Source organism: Amia ocellicauda, chromosome 11 (assembly GCF_036373705.1).
Source record: "Amia ocellicauda isolate fAmiCal2 chromosome 11, fAmiCal2.hap1, whole genome shotgun sequence".
NCBI lineage: Eukaryota > Metazoa > Chordata > Actinopteri > Amiiformes > Amiidae > Amia > Amia ocellicauda.
In genome coordinates, this window is record NC_089860.1 from 6,925,085 (window position 1) to 6,947,891 (window position 22,807).

Sequence of the window (22,807 nt, forward strand, 5' to 3'; positions counted from 1 at the left end):
TATAATGTTATTTTGGAAAGTCAGGGAAAGAAAAAACACCAATGTGTGCAGTAGAAAGTCTTCTTTTATTAAGATACATGTGTAATATGAAACTTACTATTAAAGGATAAATATTTACAATAAAAATTGCATTAACATAAAGGTAACCAGGAAATGCACAATGTTTAGTTGCTACATATTGATGTTCAGGTACAAACTCAAGTAGACTATCTGCCCACGCTCAATGCCCTAGTTACTGTTTATCAAAGCCTGGTGGGCACAAGTGATGGCAATGATAGATTGTCTACCATGAAAACACTCAGTCTGAAAACACAAGTGACAAAAACAAAACAAAATTAAAAATTAAACACAAAAATAAAAGGAAAAAATAAAACACCCTCCCATGATCTTTTATAATAAACGCTTTTAACTTGCAACACTCAGGGCCTGATGTGGCTAGTTTATAGTTCTTTATGATTCTGGACAATTTCAGGTCTATTGCAGCTTGTGCTCCTGTACTGTACTGTATTAAACTAGCATGTAAACAGTGGTGGCTCATGACAGAAAGGCTAGTAAGGAGCTCTAGGTGGGAAACTTTCACATGCCATACAAGATCTGTGATGATGCATTCTGTTCCTTAGGAGCAGCCTTTCATATGAGGCTATAACAGTAGATTTAGAATAATAATATGTATAAGAATATTCATTAATATTATTAATAATAATATTCAGTGGTCTTAGAATACTGACCATTTAGAATATATTCCTTTCTCTATAGGAACAAAATGGTTATAGCTCTGATAAATAGATACTTCTGATGAAAAAATAAATATTTATTTTTAACTTGCCATTTAAGACGGATCCTTTGACTTTTGAAGTCATGATCCAGATTCAAAAGAAAGAGAACCCTACCTGCTGCTGGACTGACCTAAAAAGAATTAGACAAGCAGAGACTGCGGAAGCAAATGGAAAAAAGGATGCCAAAATAAACACAATTAGTCCATGTATAGATATGATGCCTCTAAACACACCCCTTAATAAGGAGTGCAGAATTTCAAAAACACACATTTTTCAAAAGCAGATGGGGCAGATTCAGAGATTTACCCAGACATCATATTGTGGTTAATCATTTCTTGAGCATCAGGAGATTAGTAGCTACAGAACTGTGTCAAAGTCAGGGTGTCAGTTTTAATGATATAAAACATATTTCCAAGTTCAGTGGGGAATCAAGACATTTAATTTAGTGCACAGCTCACCGGATTTTGTGGATTTATCAATTCATTAAAGGTTTGTGGCTATAGAACACAAACTATGGAGCACAGCAGAACACTCACAAAAAAATTCAACCTCAATTAAAAATGGGCATATGCATTTAATAACTGAATATTGAGTGTCAGTGATAAGACAGCATTATGTGACTGCAAATCAAGACCAAGGAAATTATAAATGGACAACGTGCCAAACCACTTCTAATCAGTTATTAAGGAAAACATGTTTATATTGAAGTTAGATCAATGATTAAGAAAGCAAATATGCCAAAACAAAATAAAAAATGCACCAAAAGGTCTCAAGATCTAAAGCCACCACTGTTTTTAGTTGTTCACACCACACTGTCCTTAAGGATTATAATTGCTATAGCATTCCCATGCACTCTGTAATTACAAACCGTAGACATGGCATTAGTGTGGATCAGGCCCATAAAAAGGAGTATAAATGAAAGTGACCGAATTATTATCCTGCTCTGTCATCTACTGAATGGTAAATGATCAAGTGATTCAACAGCTTTTATTAATTTTACCGTCTTAAATAATAAAGTGTGGAGATTCAAAACAGAGAAGCAGTTACTGCACATTTAACAGTGGATTGGTTTCACGCTTGAAACAGTTGTGATGCACTCACAGAACATGAAACATGGCTTCCCTAGTCCCTTGTAAATTGATTACTGTTCCCAAGATCCCTACAGTCCACTTCAACACTGGCCCACACAATTAGCTTAGATCCATCAATCTCGCCAAGCATTTATTACATTTCACTGCTTCACATTGTAACCAATGGTGAAATATTCTCGCCACAACGGTCCCATCGATCAACTGAAGAATAAAGCTTGTGGTGTTTTTGTAAAATATTCCAAATGCATGATGTTACGAGTGCTGGAATATGTGCTCACTGTGGTATAACTGCTTTGCTTATGACTGCAAAAAACAGACACCAGATCTATCATTATATTTTACATACGGATATATTGAAGCCTAATATTTATTTCTATAGCCGATAGGTACAGATGAACTATTTAGAACAATTACTTAATTTGATGGCCCTTTTATGTGCAGTAACTACCAGTAGCCACTGGCAGCCGTGTCCTTTAAAATCATTCACCTCATGCTTTTAATAATTTAATTGAACAAACAGCAAAAGCTTCAATCCAGGGGGAAAACTAAATAACCTGAAACTAAAGTAAAAGTAGCTTTTTTTATTTTTTTATTTTTTAAACGCTACAGTACCAGACGGCAGAGGAACTGAATGGTAATGTTTTTTTAAATATTCATTTGATGAAGTACACTAATCTGCCTACTGGTACACCCCTAGCATAAACACGGAGTCTGTAAACTAATTATAGTGTGTGAAGGGAGGGTATAGTACACTATAAAGGCTTAGCCTTTGACCACCACCAAAGGCAATGCTGTGCCCGTGAAGGTGGGTCCTGAAGGCATCTCCAGGAAACGCCAGTCTGCCTCGTGCCCCTGTTGACATCAAAAGAATATCTGTTTGGCATCTGAGGGGTTCTGCTCCATTGGGCAATATGGACATTTTAATCTGTGGAGTAAACAGGGTAAAGCATTACTATTCACAATGCAAAATTCAACCCTTAACTTGGGGGAAAACAAATTCAGGAGTTTGGACAATCGCAATTCAGTAGAAGGTTAATAGAATTGATTCTGGCCTAGACTTCTTTGACTGAGAGAACAATGACTCCCCCATCACACACACAACACACACACACACACACACACACACATACGAGATTGGGGTTGTCCTCCTCCTGAACGTCAGTTTAAAACGCCATTGAGTTTCTCTGAAGGGACATCACTTACTTCCCCGCATTGGTGAGCTTATTGAGGGCATCCCGGGAGATGACATGCCCGCAGATGAGCTTCATGGGAGGGTTGCTTTCTGATGTTTGCTGCCTCAGAATGGGGCAGGCAAATACAGAGTGATACCAGCATTTCTTGCCCAGGTCGATCTCAATCTAAACAGCACAACATCAACACAACAACGGCCTTAAACTACAGGAAGGCACATCAGCAACAACATACTTGAATTACAGAGTGGAAAGATGAAAACATATATAAAAGGGACAATTAAGAAACGCTACAAACTCATTAGCAAAAGTAAAGTATTTCTGAATGTCTTACTTTATCCCAGATTATCAGAAACTGAAATCCTCATTCAACAAAAAAAAAGAAAAAGTACTAAACTAAAAAGGTTTTCAACAAATGGTCCAAAACACCATGTGAAATCTACTTACAATAGAGATTAATATGAGCCCATTGCATTGCATATGACAGGAGTATAATCTGCATAAAATTTTTATTTTACATAACATGTTACATAAATTGTAATGGTATGAATTTGGCCAATTCCTCCACAGAAAAAAAACAACTGATCATCGTATAGGTCAGTGCTTTGAGTCTCTTAGAGAAAGAAATGTACTGCATTGGGATTTTTAAAATGTTTTCCCCCTCAGAGAAATACTGCACTGTTGCCCCCTTTCCTCTTAATATGCACTGAATTAGCCTCGACTGGAGCAGCCGTTAATACAAATATTTTCCATTACCGGCAGCTCGTCCTTGTGGGTCCAAACCCCGCTGCACTGCCTCTGCTCAATCACTTGCTTGATGTTCATCAGCACTGGTAAAGCCATGCACCCCGAGGCAAAGCTTTTTGAAGTAAAAGACAGGAACATAAAAAAAAAAAAAAAAAAAAAGACGACAAATCATTCTGTGCTCAATAACAGGGGAATGCAGGGGGCACTGGACCATCATGCACTGCATCACTGCTTACCTAACACTGAGAGGGGATTCCACGGAGAGGCCCAGCAGGGCACAGGCGTCTCTGGTGAAGATGTTGCAGATCTCAGCCCATTGGTTGGTCTCCAGGAGACTGCGGTAGGGGGAGTTCTCGATGCCGTGCCGCAGGTACACCAGACTACCCATCAGAATCTGGATATCTGGAACAATATTGATGATACTGATGGATGATATCTAAATTATCATAGGTGCACTGAATGGAAAAGGTAGGGTCTATGGTTTTATATACAAAGTGTGTAACGCCTTGCCAGCTGACCCCCTAGGACTCCCTCCAATCCTGAAATAATAAATTTAAATAAATTGAGTGGAATGTGTCCAGGAAGGGGGGATGTGTGCATAAGAAGTGGCCCTGGAGATGTGTTAGAGGGGGACAGTGAAATGCAGGCAGGCCCGCTGGCATTCACCTCTCTGGTGCTGGGCGGCAAAAGGCTGGAAGTGACGGGCATACTGCAGGGCCTCCAGCTGGTTGCCCATGCCTCCGTTCAGCAGGCTGATGAAGTAAAGCCGGTGCAGCTTGAACTCCAGAGTGCTGTTGAGATCCAGGAGCCGCTGGCGGTTTGCCACAGCCCACCTGCCAGACGCACAAAACACGGCCGTCTTGAAGCGCTGACTCATGCACTGCGTTTCCCAGCTGCAGGGCTCCTGGGTAACAGGGGCCTTCTGGGTCTCGATTACACTGGAGCTCTAAATTACACCTCTGAACTGTGACCAACTGTACCTGCTGGGCAGTGGCCCTCAAGGTTTGGAGTTCAGGGAAACACTGCAGGTAAGGTGGATGCAACAAGGCCTGATAGCTCATAGGGGGGCTGTCTCCATCTTATATACAGATACTTTGCATCTCCAACCCCCAGAAAGTCTGAGAAGACTTAGCACAAATACCCTAGCATATGGCCTTACTACAGCACAATTATAATAAATATCCAATTGTGGATTGAAAACTGAATTAATTTTCCAATCAGAATTTGAATTAAATATCCTCATGTAAACTAAAAACAGAAAATTAAACACACTTCCATTACTTAATCACATTTGCAATAGCAACTTAACAAAATAAATGAAAAGGTATTCTGAAGTATGAATACGTTAATTTATCTTTTCTGTGGTAATATAATCAGGTGTAGGTACAGGTTGGAGCTTTAAGAAATGATTGGCATATTAAAAAAGTATCCGATAAAGAAATAAGGAGAAAAAAAACCCAACACAGACAGACACCTGGAATTCAGACTTACTCTAACGCTGGTCTAAGGTCCTGCATCCTCAATGCTTCTAGGATTCGGTTTAACTCCAGAAACGGCTGTTTCAAGCTCATATCAATAACCACACCAGACTCCTGCAGAGGAGAACAGAATAACCAAATCAACTGGGTCTAAGGTAACTGGAGATAAAAATCTATTTCAAAACTGCAGCTCATGGTGGCGCTCAGTGTGTGTCATACCTGACAGAGGTCCTCAGCAACACTCAGCATGCCTTGGCGATACAGGTGCTCCACAATGGATTCGCTGAGGAACTTCTGTCTGTCTTGGGAATCCCACACCGTTTCTGCCACCACTGCACTCACCTCTGCATCGAAATTCTGCACAAACGGCAACATACAACAACACTGAGCACACACAGCAGGAACACAGATGTACGGTACATTAATTTTGCTTAAAATAGGGAACATTCTGCATCTGTTATTCTCCATCATTATCCGCTGCAGCTTAATACTTAAACTTGACCTCTCCTTGCCAGTTAACGCAACGTAATTCTAAATGAAACATCTATTGTTAGAAACATAAGGTGGAATTAAAATCTTGCAGGCTTCTGCTTAACCTTGAAATCCTCATCGACGCCCAGCTTTATACACAATGGGCCATCTTCTAAATGAATCCACAGTATCTATTGGTCTTTTAAGAGATTCGCTCCCCTTGAAAGATAGGATTCCCCGTGACAGATTGGTATGGTGAGAGTCAATCACCGGCACCGAAAGCAAAGTCCATCAGAAGTGTGAATGGAGAGGATAAACAAATGCGGTTTACTACTGGGCTGTGGTTTCAGTGACGTCAGCAAAATGAATCCTTATTTTGGATGGCAAATCTGCTAGGGGATAAAGCCAGGCACATAACCACAAGGCAGCAGCCAGTGAGTCAGGGAAGCGAGGCACTTCTGCAGCTGGAAAACATCTGTTTCCAGAGGCTTGGAGAGTTTACTGGTTTACCGGAATAGTGGACACACTATTGAAGATCTCATTGTATCTTTTGCTTGCTAAACTTACTGGGATGGAGTTTTATTTGACTCGTGCCACGTACCCTGTCAATGGCTTTTCCAACTTTGGAGACACTGCCATGGATGTCCTTGTGTCTCGAAGCCAGCATCTGTACCGTGTCTTTAATGTTCTTACAGCACTGGGCCATGGACTGGGAGAGCACGGACAGGTCAGCATCTTGTACACCTACATGCCAAGGAAACAAAGCAGCACAAATCATGGGCATCTATCAGGAGGTATCTATCTTAAGTTATCATTAACGTGACTTCAGCTTGGTAAATGGATCCATTTATAGGATCTATAAATATAATCCGTCTCACAACTTCAAAGACGTGCTTCTGACATTGAATACCCTTGCACCTCAATATTGGCAAGCATTATTGGTTCCATATGTCCCAAGCTGTCCGCTGGGATCCTCAAATGCCGGATTCCTTAGTATCCCAAGGCAGCGGTGCTTTTCATGGTACTTTTTGTACAGAATACAGTACGGTTTGCAGAATACAATTGGCTGTTCTCTGGTGGAATCCCTTCAAGCAGAACAACTACTAATTTTAACCTTATTTGTGCAGGGATTTATTTATTTTTATTCGCAAGCAATCTCTCAATTTTAACCCACGGTCTCCCTTCTGTATCAAGAGTGTGGCAGCAGGCATACCGAAGGTAACCAGCTGACCCCGGAGCTCGCACACATATCTGAGCAGCTCGTCCAGGCTCTCCTCAGACAGGTGTCCGTACATGACGAAGCGGTGCAGCACCTTCTCCAGCTCGCGCTCCACACACGCACACTGCTCCATTGCTGCAGAACTCGCCACACGTGTCCTGCCGAGCCGCTGCCCACCTGCAACAGGGAAACGTACGAAAACACAAAGGTTACACTGCCACCACAGCCCTCCCACCAGACGCACAAGCGCACCCAACTCTGCACTGCAAAAGCACCAACTCTGTGCGTAGCATGCAGGGAGTTTCTCAGCTACTACCCAGACAGTATTATACCCTACAACCCGTTCATTCACCTTCTTCAGTAGGCCAAGGTACTCAAAAGTACAATATTAGTACAATACTACAATTGGTTTTGGATTATATTGACTGTTTCTGGCGTTTGTTTGTGCTATTGCGCTATTGTAACCCTCCCCCCAAAAAAGTTATCCACTAATTGTACAGATATTCTTCAACAGAAGTAAACATTAACACAGTTATCTCAAAACACAGTCTCCATTTCTGAGGCCATGCATGTAATCTTGTTATCCATGTAATCACAGTTGTACACACATCACCACCACCCCCCACTGATAAACTCACATCAGACATTGGCAGGTTACCCAAACTGCAAGGCATATTTCAAAACTTAAGCAACCACTAAATCCACTTCCAACATAAATGTGTGTTTACATTGTAATCTAGGGAAGATGTTAAAAATAGCCATGCAGCCTCATGTATTGTTTTTAAACTATGCAGTGGGAGCACGCAGGTCAGTGTGCATTTCTTCCTTGATGGATACAGTACCAAGAAAAGTCCTACATCTTGTTAGGGTATGTGTTGCTACCTCGAACTCTAGGGGGTTGGGTCAAGTGAAACAATTCACAACAATGCACACAATGTCTATCTTAACATATACTAATATTTGATGCAATGTTAAACTCCCAATTAATAGGTGTTAAAAGCAGCAGTTCGTCTTAATCTCTGCAAATTCTAGATGCAGAATAAACCCTTGGCAAGGTCTGTCCTATTCTAAACAGCTGTGATTGACACCCCCCTCAAATCCCCTTAAAAACCGCTTTCCCCCCTCTCTAAAACTGGTGTTCAGTGGAAAAAGAGTTGACGCTAGAGACGCTACGGACACAATTATAAAAAAGACCAAACAAACAAGGGATTGAAGACGGTACTTTGAGTGAGTGTACACTGTGTACCAAACCAACTGCACAGGACAGAGCAGCGGTCCACACACAGCGATAGATCACCAGATCACACCAACTGCATACACACATTGAATAGCAGAACAATACATATAGACTGCATTAACAAGGGGGGGGGGGGCAAAATGGTTAATATTTCCGCATCTTACAGAAATGTAGACAGATCTACAAATGCAAGGTGCTGTATGAATGATGGCCCACATTTCTAGGGCAGGATTACCCTTCCCCAAGCTCACTAAAAACCTCACAACTTACTGAGCAGCGGGAACTCTCATTGAGTGGACCCGTCGCCTCACATTCATTCAGGCGACAGTTTCCGTCTGCCAGTGTGTCGTGTCGCCGCTACGGCTGCCGATCGGGGTCGCGTCCGTGCGGGGCAGATTCCCACAGATCTGCAATTCGCCTGTAATGTCATTGGTTCAAACTGTGCAGATCTGTGCAGATCTGTGCAGATCTGTGCAGATCTGTGCAGAACTGCGGACGTCTGCGGTACAATCACACGACCTGGGCTCTGTACACTTTCGACCGTCCGCTGCTGCTGCTATTGCTGCTGCTGCTGTGTTTACTGGCAAATAAAACATCACGGCTGCGGACACTGCGTTTTTAATCGTCGACTTCAATAACACAGACCCAAATGAGCACTATCGGTAGCCCTTCCGCACACAAATCACGCAAAATCATGCGAACCGACAACAACACAAGACGTAATGACACAGAGAGCAAAGAAACAACAAGGCAAACACATTGATTGACACTATAGGAGGCTTCTGGGCACGTATAAACAAAGCGTATACAATAGGTTAACCTACTCACAGCATAACACCCACACAGCCTAATCAGTAAGTGTAACTTTAGAAATAATACACAAGATAAGAAAGCATTTCCATTACCTGCCGTCAAAACACTGAGTTCTCTACCGGCTGCCCCTTTAACAGCACTTCCTGTGTAAATATACATTGAAACATACATTGGACGTTGCCATTATTTGCCAAATGACTGGCGTGATGCTCCTTCTGTTGCTCATTTCCTTCGCATTTCCACCACTAAATCCAAATGTTTGCATACATCTGTTTATTTAAATTATATTTTTGCTCTTGACTGATATACTGGCATTTTCTGTTGTTGTTTTTTGATATTTATTGAAATAAATGTTCCTCCCTCCGATTTTCTCATAATGGTTCAGACCTTCACCCAGCTCAGGCTGACACGGTAGTCGATACCAACTAGCAGAGGAAAGTGAACGGGCTAAACAATCGGGAGACCGCACTGCTTTAACTGAAGAAAAAATGTGATGTGTAACTAATATCGCACATTTAATTTACACGGCACTGTTAAATAATCGAAACCAATTTTACGTGGTGCAGACTCCCCCTATGCGTGTGTGAAAATGGTTGTGACCACGGTTTGACAGGAGACAGAATGCAGGATTTTTTAAAGCGACCACAGACCGTGGCCTGATACGGTCAATGGAGCGGTCACGTACACTTTTAGAAAGGCATTTAAGTGCGCAGGTGTACATTTTATGAGTCAAAATCTAAAATATTCGACGGGTATACATCGTCAAGGTACGATTGAACAGCGGTGTAGTAAACAGTATCGTTTTAAATATTTGTGTCAGGCATTGGTAGGTGAATGGGTTTTGCTGCTGCTGGCCAGCTTCTTGAGGGCAGTATTTTAAGATATTGAGATCAAGAATAACCAGACAATACAGCATTGCTACTCCCGTTTAAACAGTTTCGCCAGGACTGAATTCAGAGCTATACAACTGCACACACACTTAACTACTTTTTTGTAATATCCCGTGACTTCGGAAAACCTTGGGGAAAAATCTAGATGGCTTAATTCGTTCTAGGCAGGACACATACATAATGGCCTGTTCACAGACCCAAGTCCTGGACTAACTCGTCCAAGATTGTGAACAGTATGGCTTAGTATAAAATTGTATAAGGAACTTATCTTATCAATTAAACAACTTTTTATCAGTTACACAATGTAAAAATTAAAATGTCAGCAAATTATTTGTTAAATTAAGGGTTTAATTAAGTCAGTGGTTCTCAAACCTGTCCTGGAATACCACCTACCCTGCTGGTTTTTGTTCCAACCGAGCTCTCAATTACTTAATTGAACCCCTAAATTTGATGTTGAAGTTGATTACATTTGACTCAAAATGTTAGTTCCTTAATATTTTAATAATACAATTTTATTCTTAACTTAAAACCCATACTGTTATAAATAACGAAAAGACTCTGATTTAGGAAATTATTAGATCAATTAAGGGTCCAATTAAGTAATTGAGAATTGTGATTTTAACACCTTCATGGTGACACGCTCAAGGCCCCACAGCTCATAGTTGCCTGAAAATGCCTGTGCATTTCGAATCACGTTTCCATTCTGTCTACAACACGGGGTTTCAGACTTTTCCATTTAAATAACTTGTCTCAGCAAGCATTATTTATGCACATCAATTTGGTGTAGTATTGTTGATTGGCAATCCGAATTGCTGGCCAAGTATATGGGGTCGTTTTACATGCTTACTGATGACAGGAATATTACAGTTTATCTCAATTGCTAAGACACTTAATGAAACTGGGGTCTATTTGGTCTCCAGCATAATCTAATGCGCACATTATTATTTATTATAATTATTTTCTCTTTCTCACCAATGCTAAGGACATTTTTATAAAACAGTAAACACAACGCTCTATAAAAGATGCAAAACTCAGCTGAGTAAATCATGTCAAACAAAACAAACAAATTACTCTGATTAATCTTAACCTCTTATGCACCTGTGCAAAACTTCTTTTGAAACATGGCTTACAGAAAACGATGGGGAAAAATATAAGTTAGAAGGATACACACAGTTTAGGAGAGAAGAGGATGTGGGGTAGCATTATATGTGAAAAATGACATTGACGCAGAAGAACTAAAATTCGATCCCAGTAACATAACACAATCTTTGTGTGTGAAACTTTTGGACAAGAGATGTGGATGATTAGTGGTAGGAGTGTGTTACAGACCACCCATATTCAGCAAGATGTTGCATTGTACAGTATAATCAGGACTGCATGTTAGAGGTCTTCACGGGTCCTTATTTTAAACAGTCAGTCGGGTCCGGGTCGGGTCCCATTCTTGTACTTCGGGTTCCGGGTCTGTTTATTATTGTGAGTAATACCCGAGTGACGCGAGGACTTTACCAATTGACGATTGGCTCTTGTATTTAGAAGGCGGGACTTATTCCGCCATATCGGTGTTTGACAGATGACGTAAACCGAAGTGCATTATTGGCGTCGGCGCGATTTTTGAGATATCATGGTTGGAGTTCGTTCGCTTTGTAAATATAAAATCTGAAACAAAATATACTGGCCCTTTCAATCAGCAAGAGGAGCAACATGGATGTTATTTTACCAACTGTCCTGGCAAGGAGGACAGACTGTGTGCGTCACGGCCAGGTACAGGAGAGAAGCTACTAGCGTTACATTAGGTAAGACACAAAGTTTTATTTTCACAACTTGTAAATTAACTTGTTAATTGTGATTAGCTTTGGGATCTGTGCCGATTGGTTCAATCGGGTCTGTGTGTCCCGGCCGGGTCCGGATCCAGATTTCAAATAATAGACGGGTCCGATGGGGTCCGGGTTGTACATTTACGGAACTTCTCGGTTCTGCACGGGTCCGGGTCCAAACTTTCAAATAATAGACGGGTCCGGGTCGGCTACGGATAGCACATTTCCGGGTCTCTTTGGTTTCGGGCACACATTTCTGGACCGTGAAGACCTCTACTGCATGTAGCAAGGATGTGGCTGTTATAATGGGGGATTTCAATTTCCCAAACATAGACTGGGAAAGCCCAGTTGGGACTACAGAAGCAGAAATAGAAATGGTTGAGATGGTAAATGACTGCTTTCTAACTCCATTTGTCAGGGAACCAACCAGAGAGAGATCATGCATTGACTTGATCTTTTCAAATGACCAAGAGTCAGGGGGACAGTAGTTGGAGAACCAATGGCAAATTGTGATCACAACATGGTTAGCTTTGAGGCATTCTTTCAAAAAACAAGGCCCAAGTCTAAAACAATGGTCTACAATTTCAGAAAAGCAAACCTTGAAGGTATGAGGCGGCATTTTGAAGAGTTGACAACGGATGGGTATATTTTAGGAATATACTACTTGAGGCTCAGGAGAAATTTGTACCAAAACTTAGCAAATTGAGAACCAAAAAACATTGGCCAAAATGGTTTAATAGAGGTATGCAAAAAAAATATCAAGAGGAAGAAAATGTTGTATAGCGCATACAAAAGGGACGGAGACAAAACAAAATACATAGAATATGTTGAGCTGCAAAGAGATCGTAAGAAAGGGATCAGGAAAGCAAAGAGGGAAATAGAAAGAAACATAGCTCTTGGAGCTAAAATTAACACAAAGAGCTTTTTCAATATTACAACAGCAAGAGGACAATAAGGGAGGAAGTGAAACAGATAAAGGGCAAAAATGGAAGTATCTTGGAAAACGAACAAGATGTAGCAAATGTTCTAAATGAGTATTTCACAGAGGTTTTTACAAAAGAAAAGACCGATAACATGCCACAGGTTAACAATCAGTCCAGACAAATCCTAAGAGAGATCAGGATAAATGAGGAGGAGGTACTAAAGGGACTAGCAGAATTAAAAACAAACAAATCACCTGGGCCAGATGGTATATTTCCAACAGTCCTTAAAGAAATGAGGGAAATTATTTATAGGCCGCTAAGTCAAATATTCCAAATGACACTTAGAACGGGGATGTGCCAACTGACTGGAAGACAGTAAATGTCATACCAATCCACAAGAAAGGGGACAAAACTGAGCCAGGAAATTACAGACCAATCAGTCTCACCTGCATCACCTGTAAAATGTTGGAAAATATTATTAGACAGAAAATAGAGGAGCATCTTAATGAAAATCATATTCTTCGAGATAGTCAACATGGGTTTAGACGAGGCAGATCATGTCTTACTAATTTATTCAAATTTTGTGAACATGCAACTGCAGTTTTAGATCATGTGAAAGCATATGATATGATATACTTAGATTTTCTGAAAGCTTTTGATAAGGTTCCACACCAAAGACTGATCCTCAAATTGGAAGCTGTAGGCATTCAGGGTAATGTACTGTAAGTAGATGGATTATGAACTGGTTGATGTATAGGAAACAGAGGGTGTCGATTAGAGGAGTTACTTCTAACTGGAGTGAGGTTGTTAGTGGAGTTCCACAGGTATAAGTATTAGGGCCTCTGCTTTTTCTAATCTATATTAATGATCTGGACTATGGGATAGTTAGCAAACTTGTCAGATTTGCAGATGATTCTAAAATAACAAATAACAAACAAACTCCCGAGCAATGTGGTAGATGCTGAAAATTTGGGAACATTTAAAAATAGACTGGATAGTATTCTTGGATCACTTAGTTATTAATGGACACCAAACGAGCACGATGGGGCGAATGGCCTCCTCTTGTTTGTAAACTTTCTTATGTTCTTATGTTCATTCAGCTATCAGTCCTTATTCATGCATGAAAGAGGTCACCTCTGAGCTGTTTGCAAGAATGGACAAGGAAGAGGCTGAGGTCGAGGACAAGAACAAAGGAGAGGTCCATAGAGGTAGAGGGGTTTAGACGTGTGCTGGAGGAGTTTGGTGACCTAGTCAGTCACTCCCTTATTCCACTGTGACGGGATGGACTATGCCAAGGGGTCAGAAAGGCTATACAAGCTGAAAACACAAACAAACAAACAAACAAAAACTGAGATTCCAAGTTGGTCAGCAAATTCACTAATCTTCCCCCAGGTTAGGATTGTTATGATATGATGTACTCTCCTTCCGTTTTATTGAATGTGTTCTGCCTTAAACTTTGCATCATTATTATTTGATATCAAGGGCAAATCTACCTTTCCCAATTGTCCTTATATTGAGAAACTCAGGGAGGTGAGTTTAAGTAGCACTGTCTCAAGCTTTAGCATTACATACTGTGGTGCGTTGGACCCGGTACCGGGGATCTCAGGCAGGGGATTATGAAACACAGAGGCAGTGTTATGGTGCAATAAGTGATTTATTGTCCACAATGAACAAACAAAACAAAAAGACAAACAGGACAAACAGATGTCAACTCCAAGCCGAAGTCCAGTAGTTTTTCTCTCCCACTCCTCTCTCAGGCTCTCCTCCCTGCCTCTCTGGCACGGGGAGACACTATCATTGACGGCCTTTTCGGGGTCTTGCCTTTTGATGCCAACCATTTGTCCAGCTTTGCTCTGGGGGGAATGCACAGACAGACGTTATCAGATGGTGCAAAAATATCACATGCATTTATACAGCTCACTGTAACAACTTCAGAGATGAATGGTAAAAATAATAATAATAAAGAGCTCCAATGGCATTTGAATATTCCAGTCAAGCTGGTAGGCTCCACTTTTAAATCAGTTGACAAAAATCCCTGCGTCTTTAAGGCACCTGTATGCATGCATTGAGATCCCAGAATCGAAACACCACCAAGTGCCCGATCTGCACATCCCAGAAAAGTGTCAAACTGGTTACAGCAGAAGACCTGTTCTCAGGCGTAAGTCATGTATTAGGGATCTCCGGGGGAGTGATTACAGACATGCACACAATAAACCATGTTAAACATACATGAACACACTCTCAGACCCTTACATTACTGACCTGCGCTCTGCCTGTGTTTCTTTAGGAAACCTGTACTGACTAGTCCTCACTGGATGTTTCTGGATTGCAGTCGGTCTTGGTCTGGCCGTGGTGCTGCTGGCAGCTGTCTTCACAGGGAGAGTCGCACAAAGCCTAACTCCAGGCCTGTGGCCTCCTGTGCTCTCGTGCTTGTGGAAGGAGCGACTTAAAGTCATGCACTCCTCTTCCACGCCTCTTCCTGGTGCTCCTGCAGGGACAGTATCTTTCCTCCTATGAAAAGAAGTCAGTTATTTTCAGAGCAGCAAAGGATTTGTAAATATAATGATTATTTATAAACAATATGTATTGGTCATCAGCAGGCTTAGTTAGGTTCCTGAAGAGATAGGCTGTTCATACAAAAGATACTGATGTTTATCCTCAAAGAGCCTGGAACAGCCCTGGGTGAGGGTAATTGATGAGAAACAAATAAACCATAGCAATATTATTCATAATAACCTATCCCTGTCTATCCTATTTGGGCAGAGGTGTCAAACAGGCATAATTACTAACAGTATAGATACAGTTAAGGCAAATTAAAAGTCACTCACGTATCCTCCTCATCCTCTTCTGTTTCCCCATCAGTGTCAGCGCAGACACCCCAGAACAGGGGCCCCACCAGACGGGCTGCAGGAGTTGGGACAACACATGTGTGGAAAGTCAGCACAAACTCACTGCCTTCAGGAATATAACTCAGCACACTAGCTGTGGCCAGATTACTGAGGACAGACATATTGTAACACTGCTGATTCTGCTGTGAGAGATGATTCAATTATACTGCATGATTGAGACACTGCAAAAGTCACCTGCGAATTACAAAATTCCCAGCGTATAAGGTGTTGATCATTCCGAGGCTTTCTGTAAAACCTGCTGGATTGCGGCCCTCCAGGACCAGACTTGTAACCCCCCGATCTGTAGCTCTCTGAGACTCACCTGGTCTGCACACAGTGGAGGGTTCATCCTCATCGATGAGGGGAGTCTTCTCCAGCAGATCCAGAAGTTCTTGTGGAGGCTGCTTTATCCACTGTCTTCGAGGACTGGCAGCAGGCCCCCCCAAGACACTGCCCTCTGAGTGAACAACACAGACAACAGTCAGGGGAAATACATTCTCAGTCAGTCCTCTTAGTCAGTACTCGTGTTCTGGCTCAGGTATCCACACAATAAAGTCCAGTGGGTTCTCCTAGTCTGCTCTTTCTTTTCCTTTAAAACATTTTGCAGTCTCAAATTATTTTTCATCTAATAACCCATGGTTTGGATTTTGGTAACCATTAATAGCGAAGTTATTATGATATCTTTGTGAAGTTATACATTATCAATAAAATTAATTCTCATTGGAATTATTATATCATGTACTTTTACTTTCATTTCACACTGTTCCGTATGATTTGAAATGGGAAACAGTTTGTGATCAAAAGCACAGTATAACATAAGTTAACCAATGACTTTATTCCTCTTGAAATACATTTTCAGCACAAAGTTGAAACATTTTGACTCCAGGAAACTAGTCCATGTGGGATCCCCCCCCCCCCCGAGAAAATTGAATCAGATTTGAAAATGCATGGTCAATGCAGCTTTTATAATGACTATCCAGGTGTACCTTTAGAGATGGGACCTTTGCATCTCTTGAGGCTGGACTTCTGGCAGGCAGTACACACCCCTGTCACAGCCGGAGGAATTGCAGCCTAAATGAGATAAACGAGGACAAGAATAAGAACCAAGAAATCAAACTGTATGGAAGTCAATATCAAAGGTCTATAAAACCATATTTGAATTAATTAATGTTTCATTTATATAATTATAACATTAAAATGTTTCCTTTTACCTTTTTTGTCCACAGATATCCCTTAGCCCAAATCAACAGGCAGAAGATGAGGTGAAGTTTTCCAATGTTCTCCACGAGTTTGAACAGGACATTGATGGAGGCCCACCAGTTCTCAAAATCAGCCTCTTTTACAAAACTGTATTTGTAATGATGGCAATTTCCAACAGATAGAAGGGCAAAGACCACAATGAAACTCATGACACGTGAAAGGTGCATATTCTCAGGTCAGAAGCAATCAGATTAATGCCAAACTTGAGTTACAATACACTTTAAGATCATCAGAATCTTGATGACACTGTGACCTCACAATAGCGGAGTGTTCCGAGTTGTGAAGTATGAAGATGACGTGACAATCAGGATAAACAGGAAATTATTGTTTCCTATTTATTGTTTAATAATTAATAATTATTTAAAAGATTTAATGTGAAACAAATATATACATAAGAGCTTTTGAATTGTGCATAACATAATTTTAAGCTGCTAAAAACACACATTTGCCTGCAAGCCATGAATATAAATGTTTTATAACATTAACAACAGTGAACAGTGCACAACAATATAGAGATCATAATGATAATAGGGGAGAAAAAAGAAAAAACAGCTTTCTGCAATGGCATTAATCTGAAATACGCCATTGCAAACCATGAAACGTCCATCAGCAACTTACTTTACCTTGAAAGCCACAATAAACTGAACAGTTATCTTGCACTTCATGCATTAGCCCACAAATGTTCTGGTGTTTTAAGTTGCTGCTAAAACAGCAACAAATTACAAGCAAGCAAAGTTGGCTTAATTGCAGCATGTTTGATCCTTTTATAAAGTGGTCAGGTGTGAAATATAAATGATCTCTCATCATGAACAGTACATTTCTGTAACATGTTTGCAATTGATCTCTACAGTTACATACTAGTGGTCCTTTAATGCAAGATTGTGTAATTCTGTCTTGTTTGGGTTTTTTCATTCTGTGTACAATACATGTTACTTCATAACAATATGCTGAAGAAACTGAAGAAACACAGCCCATTAAGCTTCAGTTGTTTATTTTTCTTTTGTTGTTGAAATTGCCTTTCAGTAAAGGTATGGGTCTCATTTGCTTGTTGGTCCTGCCGATTTGTTGCTGATTCATATGGGCGACTATAATCACTAAGTAATATGTTTGAATAGCACAGTTTGTCATTGCTTTTCATCAGTATCATCACTTCATTTACTATTACATTACACATGTAAACTATGTATATTGCATACAAGCTCATTACATTCATGTGAATGTTATTTTTGAATAAGTGTTGAAAATAAACAGTTTATACATTTAATGTTATCTTTCAATACATTGTGTTGTGTTTTCTATGAAGGACAAATCCTGGGAGTTTTGTTCATGTGAAGTGGCAGTGTGTAAAAATATTAGGATACACATTTTTAAAGTATATAAGTATATTTTACGTTAAAAAAACATATTCTAAATATATTAAAAAACAAATTTAAAACTGCATATTTACGTAAAATCCATATATTGCACAAACTACCAAAAGGGGCCAAATTTGTGACAAAACCACATAGTTAATATATAAATATTTATTGCACAATGGTTGGTGTGCTAGGGTTTGAAAGGGGCTGTAGATCGAGATCTCCAGAATCAGAGCCTGACCATAACATTGTTCCCATCAATGATAAGATTTTTTCTGTGGATCATCATATCTCAGCCAGCTAAAAGCTGCCCAGGCTCTCTGCATGCTGGGGCAGGCTCTTCACATCCTGCAGGGCAGGCTTGTGTCTGTAGATGTAGGCATTGGCATCTCCATCCAGGCCCACCAGCTCAGCCAACGAGGTCACACAGGGGTCATGGTCCGCCAGCTTGTTGGGAATCTGAGCAGACCACCTCTTGATCAGACAGGAGTGCCCTACCGGGGTCAGGATCTTCAGGACCTTGATGGCACTTTTACTCCCCTCCCCCTGGCTCTTCCTCTTTACACTGAAAATGACAAATTGAGATTATGTTTACACCTCTTTTGCATGCATCTGTAGACTACTTGCTGGAGTAGCTCAAAGGGGTATACAAAGAGCTAATGTTTGAGACTAAATTCGTGCCACAATTACTGTATTGACCATGTTGTTAATAAAGGTGAGTCAGGCTGGACAACGCAACACCCAATACATTCATTTATGTGGATGAAGCCTGCTTCAACCTTTCAAAAGTATGGAGACAATGGAGGAACCTCATTGGTCAGAGGGTCTCCAGCATCTATTTACTCTGCTTTTCTCAGTCCAATCAAGGAATTGTTCTCTGCATGGAGGTGGAAAGTTTATGATTAATGATTAAGACATGCGTGGATGTGCCATGCAAGGAGATTCTTTCCACGATGCATTGCAAGGGAAAACATCAAGTGTGAAGTTGAAGAAAAATGTGGCCTGACTGTCAAGAACAAATGCACTGAATGTGGTGTTTACTGTATCTGTGTTGCCTTTTTTGACATTGCTCTGTTTTCGCAGTGATTTGTTAGCTTGGAGTATTTTATTTTTATTCTCTGTTTCTACATCATTGCATTTGTAATGGACAAAATGAATAAGGTACAATATAGCCTTTTGTTTCTGGATATTCTTGCTCTAGAGTGACATTCTTTCTTTATTGAACATCTTTGGTGAAATAATTTTAGGAAAAAAGAATACAGCCCATGCTGTGATAATATGTTTACTTACCTTTAATGTTCATACTATAATTATAGTATCAACAAATGGCACAGACATATACAAGTGGGTTAACCATGTTAGGGTGTATTGATAGTTGTAGTTAGTATTCACTGGGCCTTTAACAAATGATGGAAATAAATTTTCATTAGATAACAAGTTGAATGTTTTAATGGATGTATTTGATTTTGTGTCATGTATTTCATGTTTTGAGAGTCTTTAGTGTATTTTGCAAATGTGCTCAAACAATCGAGAGAAACTATAAGTATTGCATAGAATGAAGTTGGTTGCTGTCCTTGAGACAGTCAAAGCAACATGTTCTACATTAGTTACACCATAAATTGATGGACAGATTATTTCTACTGGCTACCAGCCATTCTGTATTTGAGAAGGTTAATTGATTACTTATACAATACGAAAATAAATAATTCAAAAATACTAGGGATATTACTGCCTCACAAGATATTTGAAGCATTCGAGATTTAATTTGCTGTATCATGAAATCAGGCATTTTAAAGATGGTGAAAGTCACAGGCGAGAAAGATATTCACATTGACATTATTTTTCATATGACTGTCACGCACAATACGAGAAAGAAACAGAATGACTGAAGTGCAGATGAAATGACGTATCTCTACCACAAGAGGGTGACATAGTATCGCTTCTTTCGTCTCTTTTTTCAGGCTATTCAAAGGGACTTGGATAAAAATTCAGTTGTGGGCCGACACCTGACAGATGAAATTCAATGTGGACAAGTGCAAGGTAATACACGCAGGTAACAAAAATGTCCACTATAATTACACTATGGGAGGAATAGAACTAAATGAAGTATCGCATGAGAAAGACCTCGGAATCTATGTGGACTCCTCACTTTCTCCATCCAAACAGTGTGGGGAAGCAATAAAAAAGGCAAACACAATGTTAGGGTATATTGTCAAAATGTTAAGACTGTACAATGCACTAGTTAGACCTCATCTGGAATACTGTGTACAGTTCTGGGCTCCACACTTCAAGAAAGATATCGCTGCTCTAGAGGCAGTTCAGAGGAGAGCAACCAGACTTATTCCAGGTCTGAAGGGAATGTCCTACTGAGAGACTGAGGGAACTGAACCTTTTCACCCTGGAACAGAGGAGACTACGTGAGGACTTGATCCAAGTCTTCAAAATCATGAAGGGCATGGACCACATCAAACCAGAGGAGCTTTTCCAGATCAGCAGGGACACACGCACCCGGGGACACAAATGGAAATTGGGCTACAAGGCATTCAAAACGGAAAACAGGAGACACTTCTTCACACAGAGAGTTGTCACAATCTGGAACAAACTCCCCAGCAATGTGGTAGATGCTGAAAATTTGGGAACATTTAAAAATAGACTGGATAGTATTCTTGGATCACTTAGTTATTAATGGACACCAAACGAGCACGATGGGGCGAATGGCCTCCTCTTGTTTGCAAACTTTCTTATGTTCTTATGTTCATTCAGCAATCAGTCCTTATTCATGCATGAAAGAGGTCACCTCTGAGCTGTTTGCAAGAATGGACAAGGAAGAGGCTGAGGTCGAGGACAAGAACAAAGGAGAGGTCCATAGAGGTAGAGGGGTTTAGACGTGTGCTGGAGGAGTTTGGTGACCTAGTCAGTCACTCCCTTATTCCACTGTGACGGGATGGACTATGCCAAGGGGTCAGAAAGGCTATACAAGCTGAAAACACAAACAAACAAACAAACAAACAAAAACTGAGATTCCAAGTTGGTCAGCAAATTCACTAATCTTCCCCCAGGTTAGGATTGTTATGATATGATGTACTCTCCTTCCGTTTTATTGAATGTGTTCTGCCTTAAACTTTGCATCATTATTATTTGATATCAAGGGCAAATCTACCTTTCCCAATTGTCCTTATATTGAGAAACTCAGGGAGGTGAGTTTAAGTAGCACTGTCTCAAGCTTTAGCATTACATACTGTGGTGCGTTGGACCCGGATCTCAGGCAGGGGATTATGAAACACAGAGGCAGTGTTATGGTGCAATAAGTGATTTATTGTCCACAATGAACAAACAAAACAAAAAGACAAACAGGACAAACAGATGTCAACTCCAAGCCGAAGTCCAGTAGTTTTTCTCTCCCACTCCTCTCTCAGGCTCTCCTCCCTGCCTCTCTGGCACGGGGAGACACTATCATTGACGGCCTTTTCGGGGTCTTGCCTTTTGATGCCAACCATTTGTCCAGCTTTGCTCTGGGGGGAATGCACAGACAGACGTTATCAGATGGTGCAAAAATATCACATGCATTTATACAGCTCACTGTAACAACTTCAGAGATGAATGGTAAAAATAATAATAATAAAGAGCTCCAATGGCATTTGAATATTCCAGTCAAGCTGGTAGGCTCCACTTTTAAATCAGTTGACAAAAATCCCTGCGTCTTTAAGGCACCTGTATGCATGCATTGAGATCCCAGAATCGAAACACCACCAAGTGCCCGATCTGCACATCCCAGAAAAGTGTCAAACTGGTTACAGCAGAAGACCTGTTCTCAGGCGTAAGTCATGTATTAGGGATCTCCGGGGGAGTGATTACAGACATGCACACAATAAACCATGTTAAACATACATGAACACACTCTCAGACCCTTACATTACTGACCTGCGCTCTGCCTGTGTTTCTTTAGGAAACCTGTACTGACTAGTCCTCACTGGATGTTTCTGGATTGCAGTCGGTCTTGGTCTGGCCGTGGTGCTGCTGGCAGCTGTCTTCACAGGGAGAGTCGCACAAAGCCTAACTCCAGGCCTGTGGCCTCCTGTGCTCTCGTGCTTGTGGAAGGAGCGACTTAAAGTCATGCACTCCTCTTCCACGCCTCTTCCTGGTGCTCCTGCAGGGACAGTATCTTTCCTCCTATGAAAAGAAGTCAGTTATTTTCAGAGCAGCAAAGGATTTGTAAATATAATGATTATTTATAAACAATATGTATTGGTCATCAGCAGGCTTAGTTAGGTTCCTGAAGAGATAGGCTGTTCATACAAAAGATACTGATGTTTATCCTCAAAGAGCCTGGAACAGCCCTGGGTGAGGGTATTTGATGAGAAACAAATAAACCATAGCAATATTATTCATAATAACCTATCCCTGTCTATCCTATTTGGGCAGAGGTGTCAAACAGGCATAATTACTAACAGTATAGATACAGTTAAGGCAAATTAAAAGTCACTCACGTATCCTCCTCATCCTCTTCTGTTTCCCCATCAGTGTCAGCGCAGACACCCCAGAACAGGGGCCCCACCAGACGGGCTGCAGGAGTTGGGACAACACATGTGTGGAAAGTCAGCACAAACTCACTGCCTTCAGGAATATAACTCAGCACACTAGCTGTGGCCAGATTA

The 22,807-nt window shown here is 40.8% G+C and overlaps 1 protein-coding gene and 3 long non-coding RNA genes across 6 annotated transcripts; 1 reads left to right on the forward strand and 3 right to left on the reverse strand.

Annotated features, from left to right (window-relative positions):
• Nucleotides 1–46: 46 nt before the first annotated feature.
• rmnd5b (required for meiotic nuclear division 5 homolog B) lies at nucleotides 47–9,356 on the reverse strand. 3 transcript variants are annotated; one of them, XM_066716478.1, is made up of 10 exons: nucleotides 9,115–9,356; nucleotides 6,967–7,149; nucleotides 6,355–6,497; nucleotides 5,502–5,639; nucleotides 5,296–5,396; nucleotides 4,471–4,637; nucleotides 4,041–4,206; nucleotides 3,814–3,916; nucleotides 3,071–3,225; nucleotides 47–2,792 (listed from the first exon to the last, which is right to left on the reverse strand). In XM_066716478.1, the coding sequence occupies exons 1-10, from the start codon at nucleotides 9,191–9,193 to the stop codon at nucleotides 2,729–2,731; spliced, it is 1,299 nt and encodes a 432-aa protein (XP_066572575.1). In that variant the 5' UTR covers nucleotides 9,194–9,356; the 3' UTR covers nucleotides 47–2,728. The 3 variants fall into 3 exon arrangements, with proteins under 3 accessions (XP_066572575.1, XP_066572577.1, XP_066572576.1); XM_066716480.1 differs by lacking the exon at nucleotides 9,115–9,356 and adding an exon at nucleotides 9,038–9,083; XM_066716479.1 differs by lacking the exon at nucleotides 9,115–9,356 and adding an exon at nucleotides 8,480–8,666.
• A 1,978-nt stretch (nucleotides 9,357–11,334) lies between these two features.
• LOC136762885 (uncharacterized) lies at nucleotides 11,335–18,074 on the forward strand. The gene is made up of 2 exons (XR_010820925.1): nucleotides 11,335–11,705; nucleotides 16,764–18,074. It is a non-coding gene; the product is annotated as an uncharacterized LOC136762885 (long non-coding RNA).
• Nucleotides 14,285–15,146, reverse strand: LOC136762886 (uncharacterized). The gene is made up of 2 exons (XR_010820926.1): nucleotides 14,912–15,146; nucleotides 14,285–14,502 (listed from the first exon to the last, which is right to left on the reverse strand). It is a non-coding gene; the product is annotated as an uncharacterized LOC136762886 (long non-coding RNA).
• A 3,372-nt stretch (nucleotides 18,075–21,446) lies between the features above and the next one.
• On the reverse strand, nucleotides 21,447–22,146 carry LOC136762888 (uncharacterized). Its single transcript, XR_010820927.1, has 2 exons — nucleotides 22,074–22,146; nucleotides 21,447–21,664 (listed from the first exon to the last, which is right to left on the reverse strand). It is a non-coding gene; the product is annotated as an uncharacterized LOC136762888 (long non-coding RNA).
• Between the last annotated feature and the right edge of the window lie 661 nt (nucleotides 22,147–22,807).

Bases quoted from the DNA above. Each gene is read 5' to 3' on its own strand.
- rmnd5b (XM_066716478.1), bottom strand. From the start codon at position 9,193: ATGTATGTTTCAATGTATATTTACACAGGAAGTGCTGTTAAAGGGGCA. The intron at 3,917-4,040 runs GTAAGCAGTGAT...TACTTCAAAAAG, and splicing joins GAATCCCCTCTCAGTGTTAG to CTTTGCCTCGGGGTGCATGG. The intron at 2,793-3,070 runs GTAAGTGATGTC...TTTACTCCACAG, and splicing joins AAGCTCACCAATGCGGGGAA to ATTAAAATGTCCATATTGCC.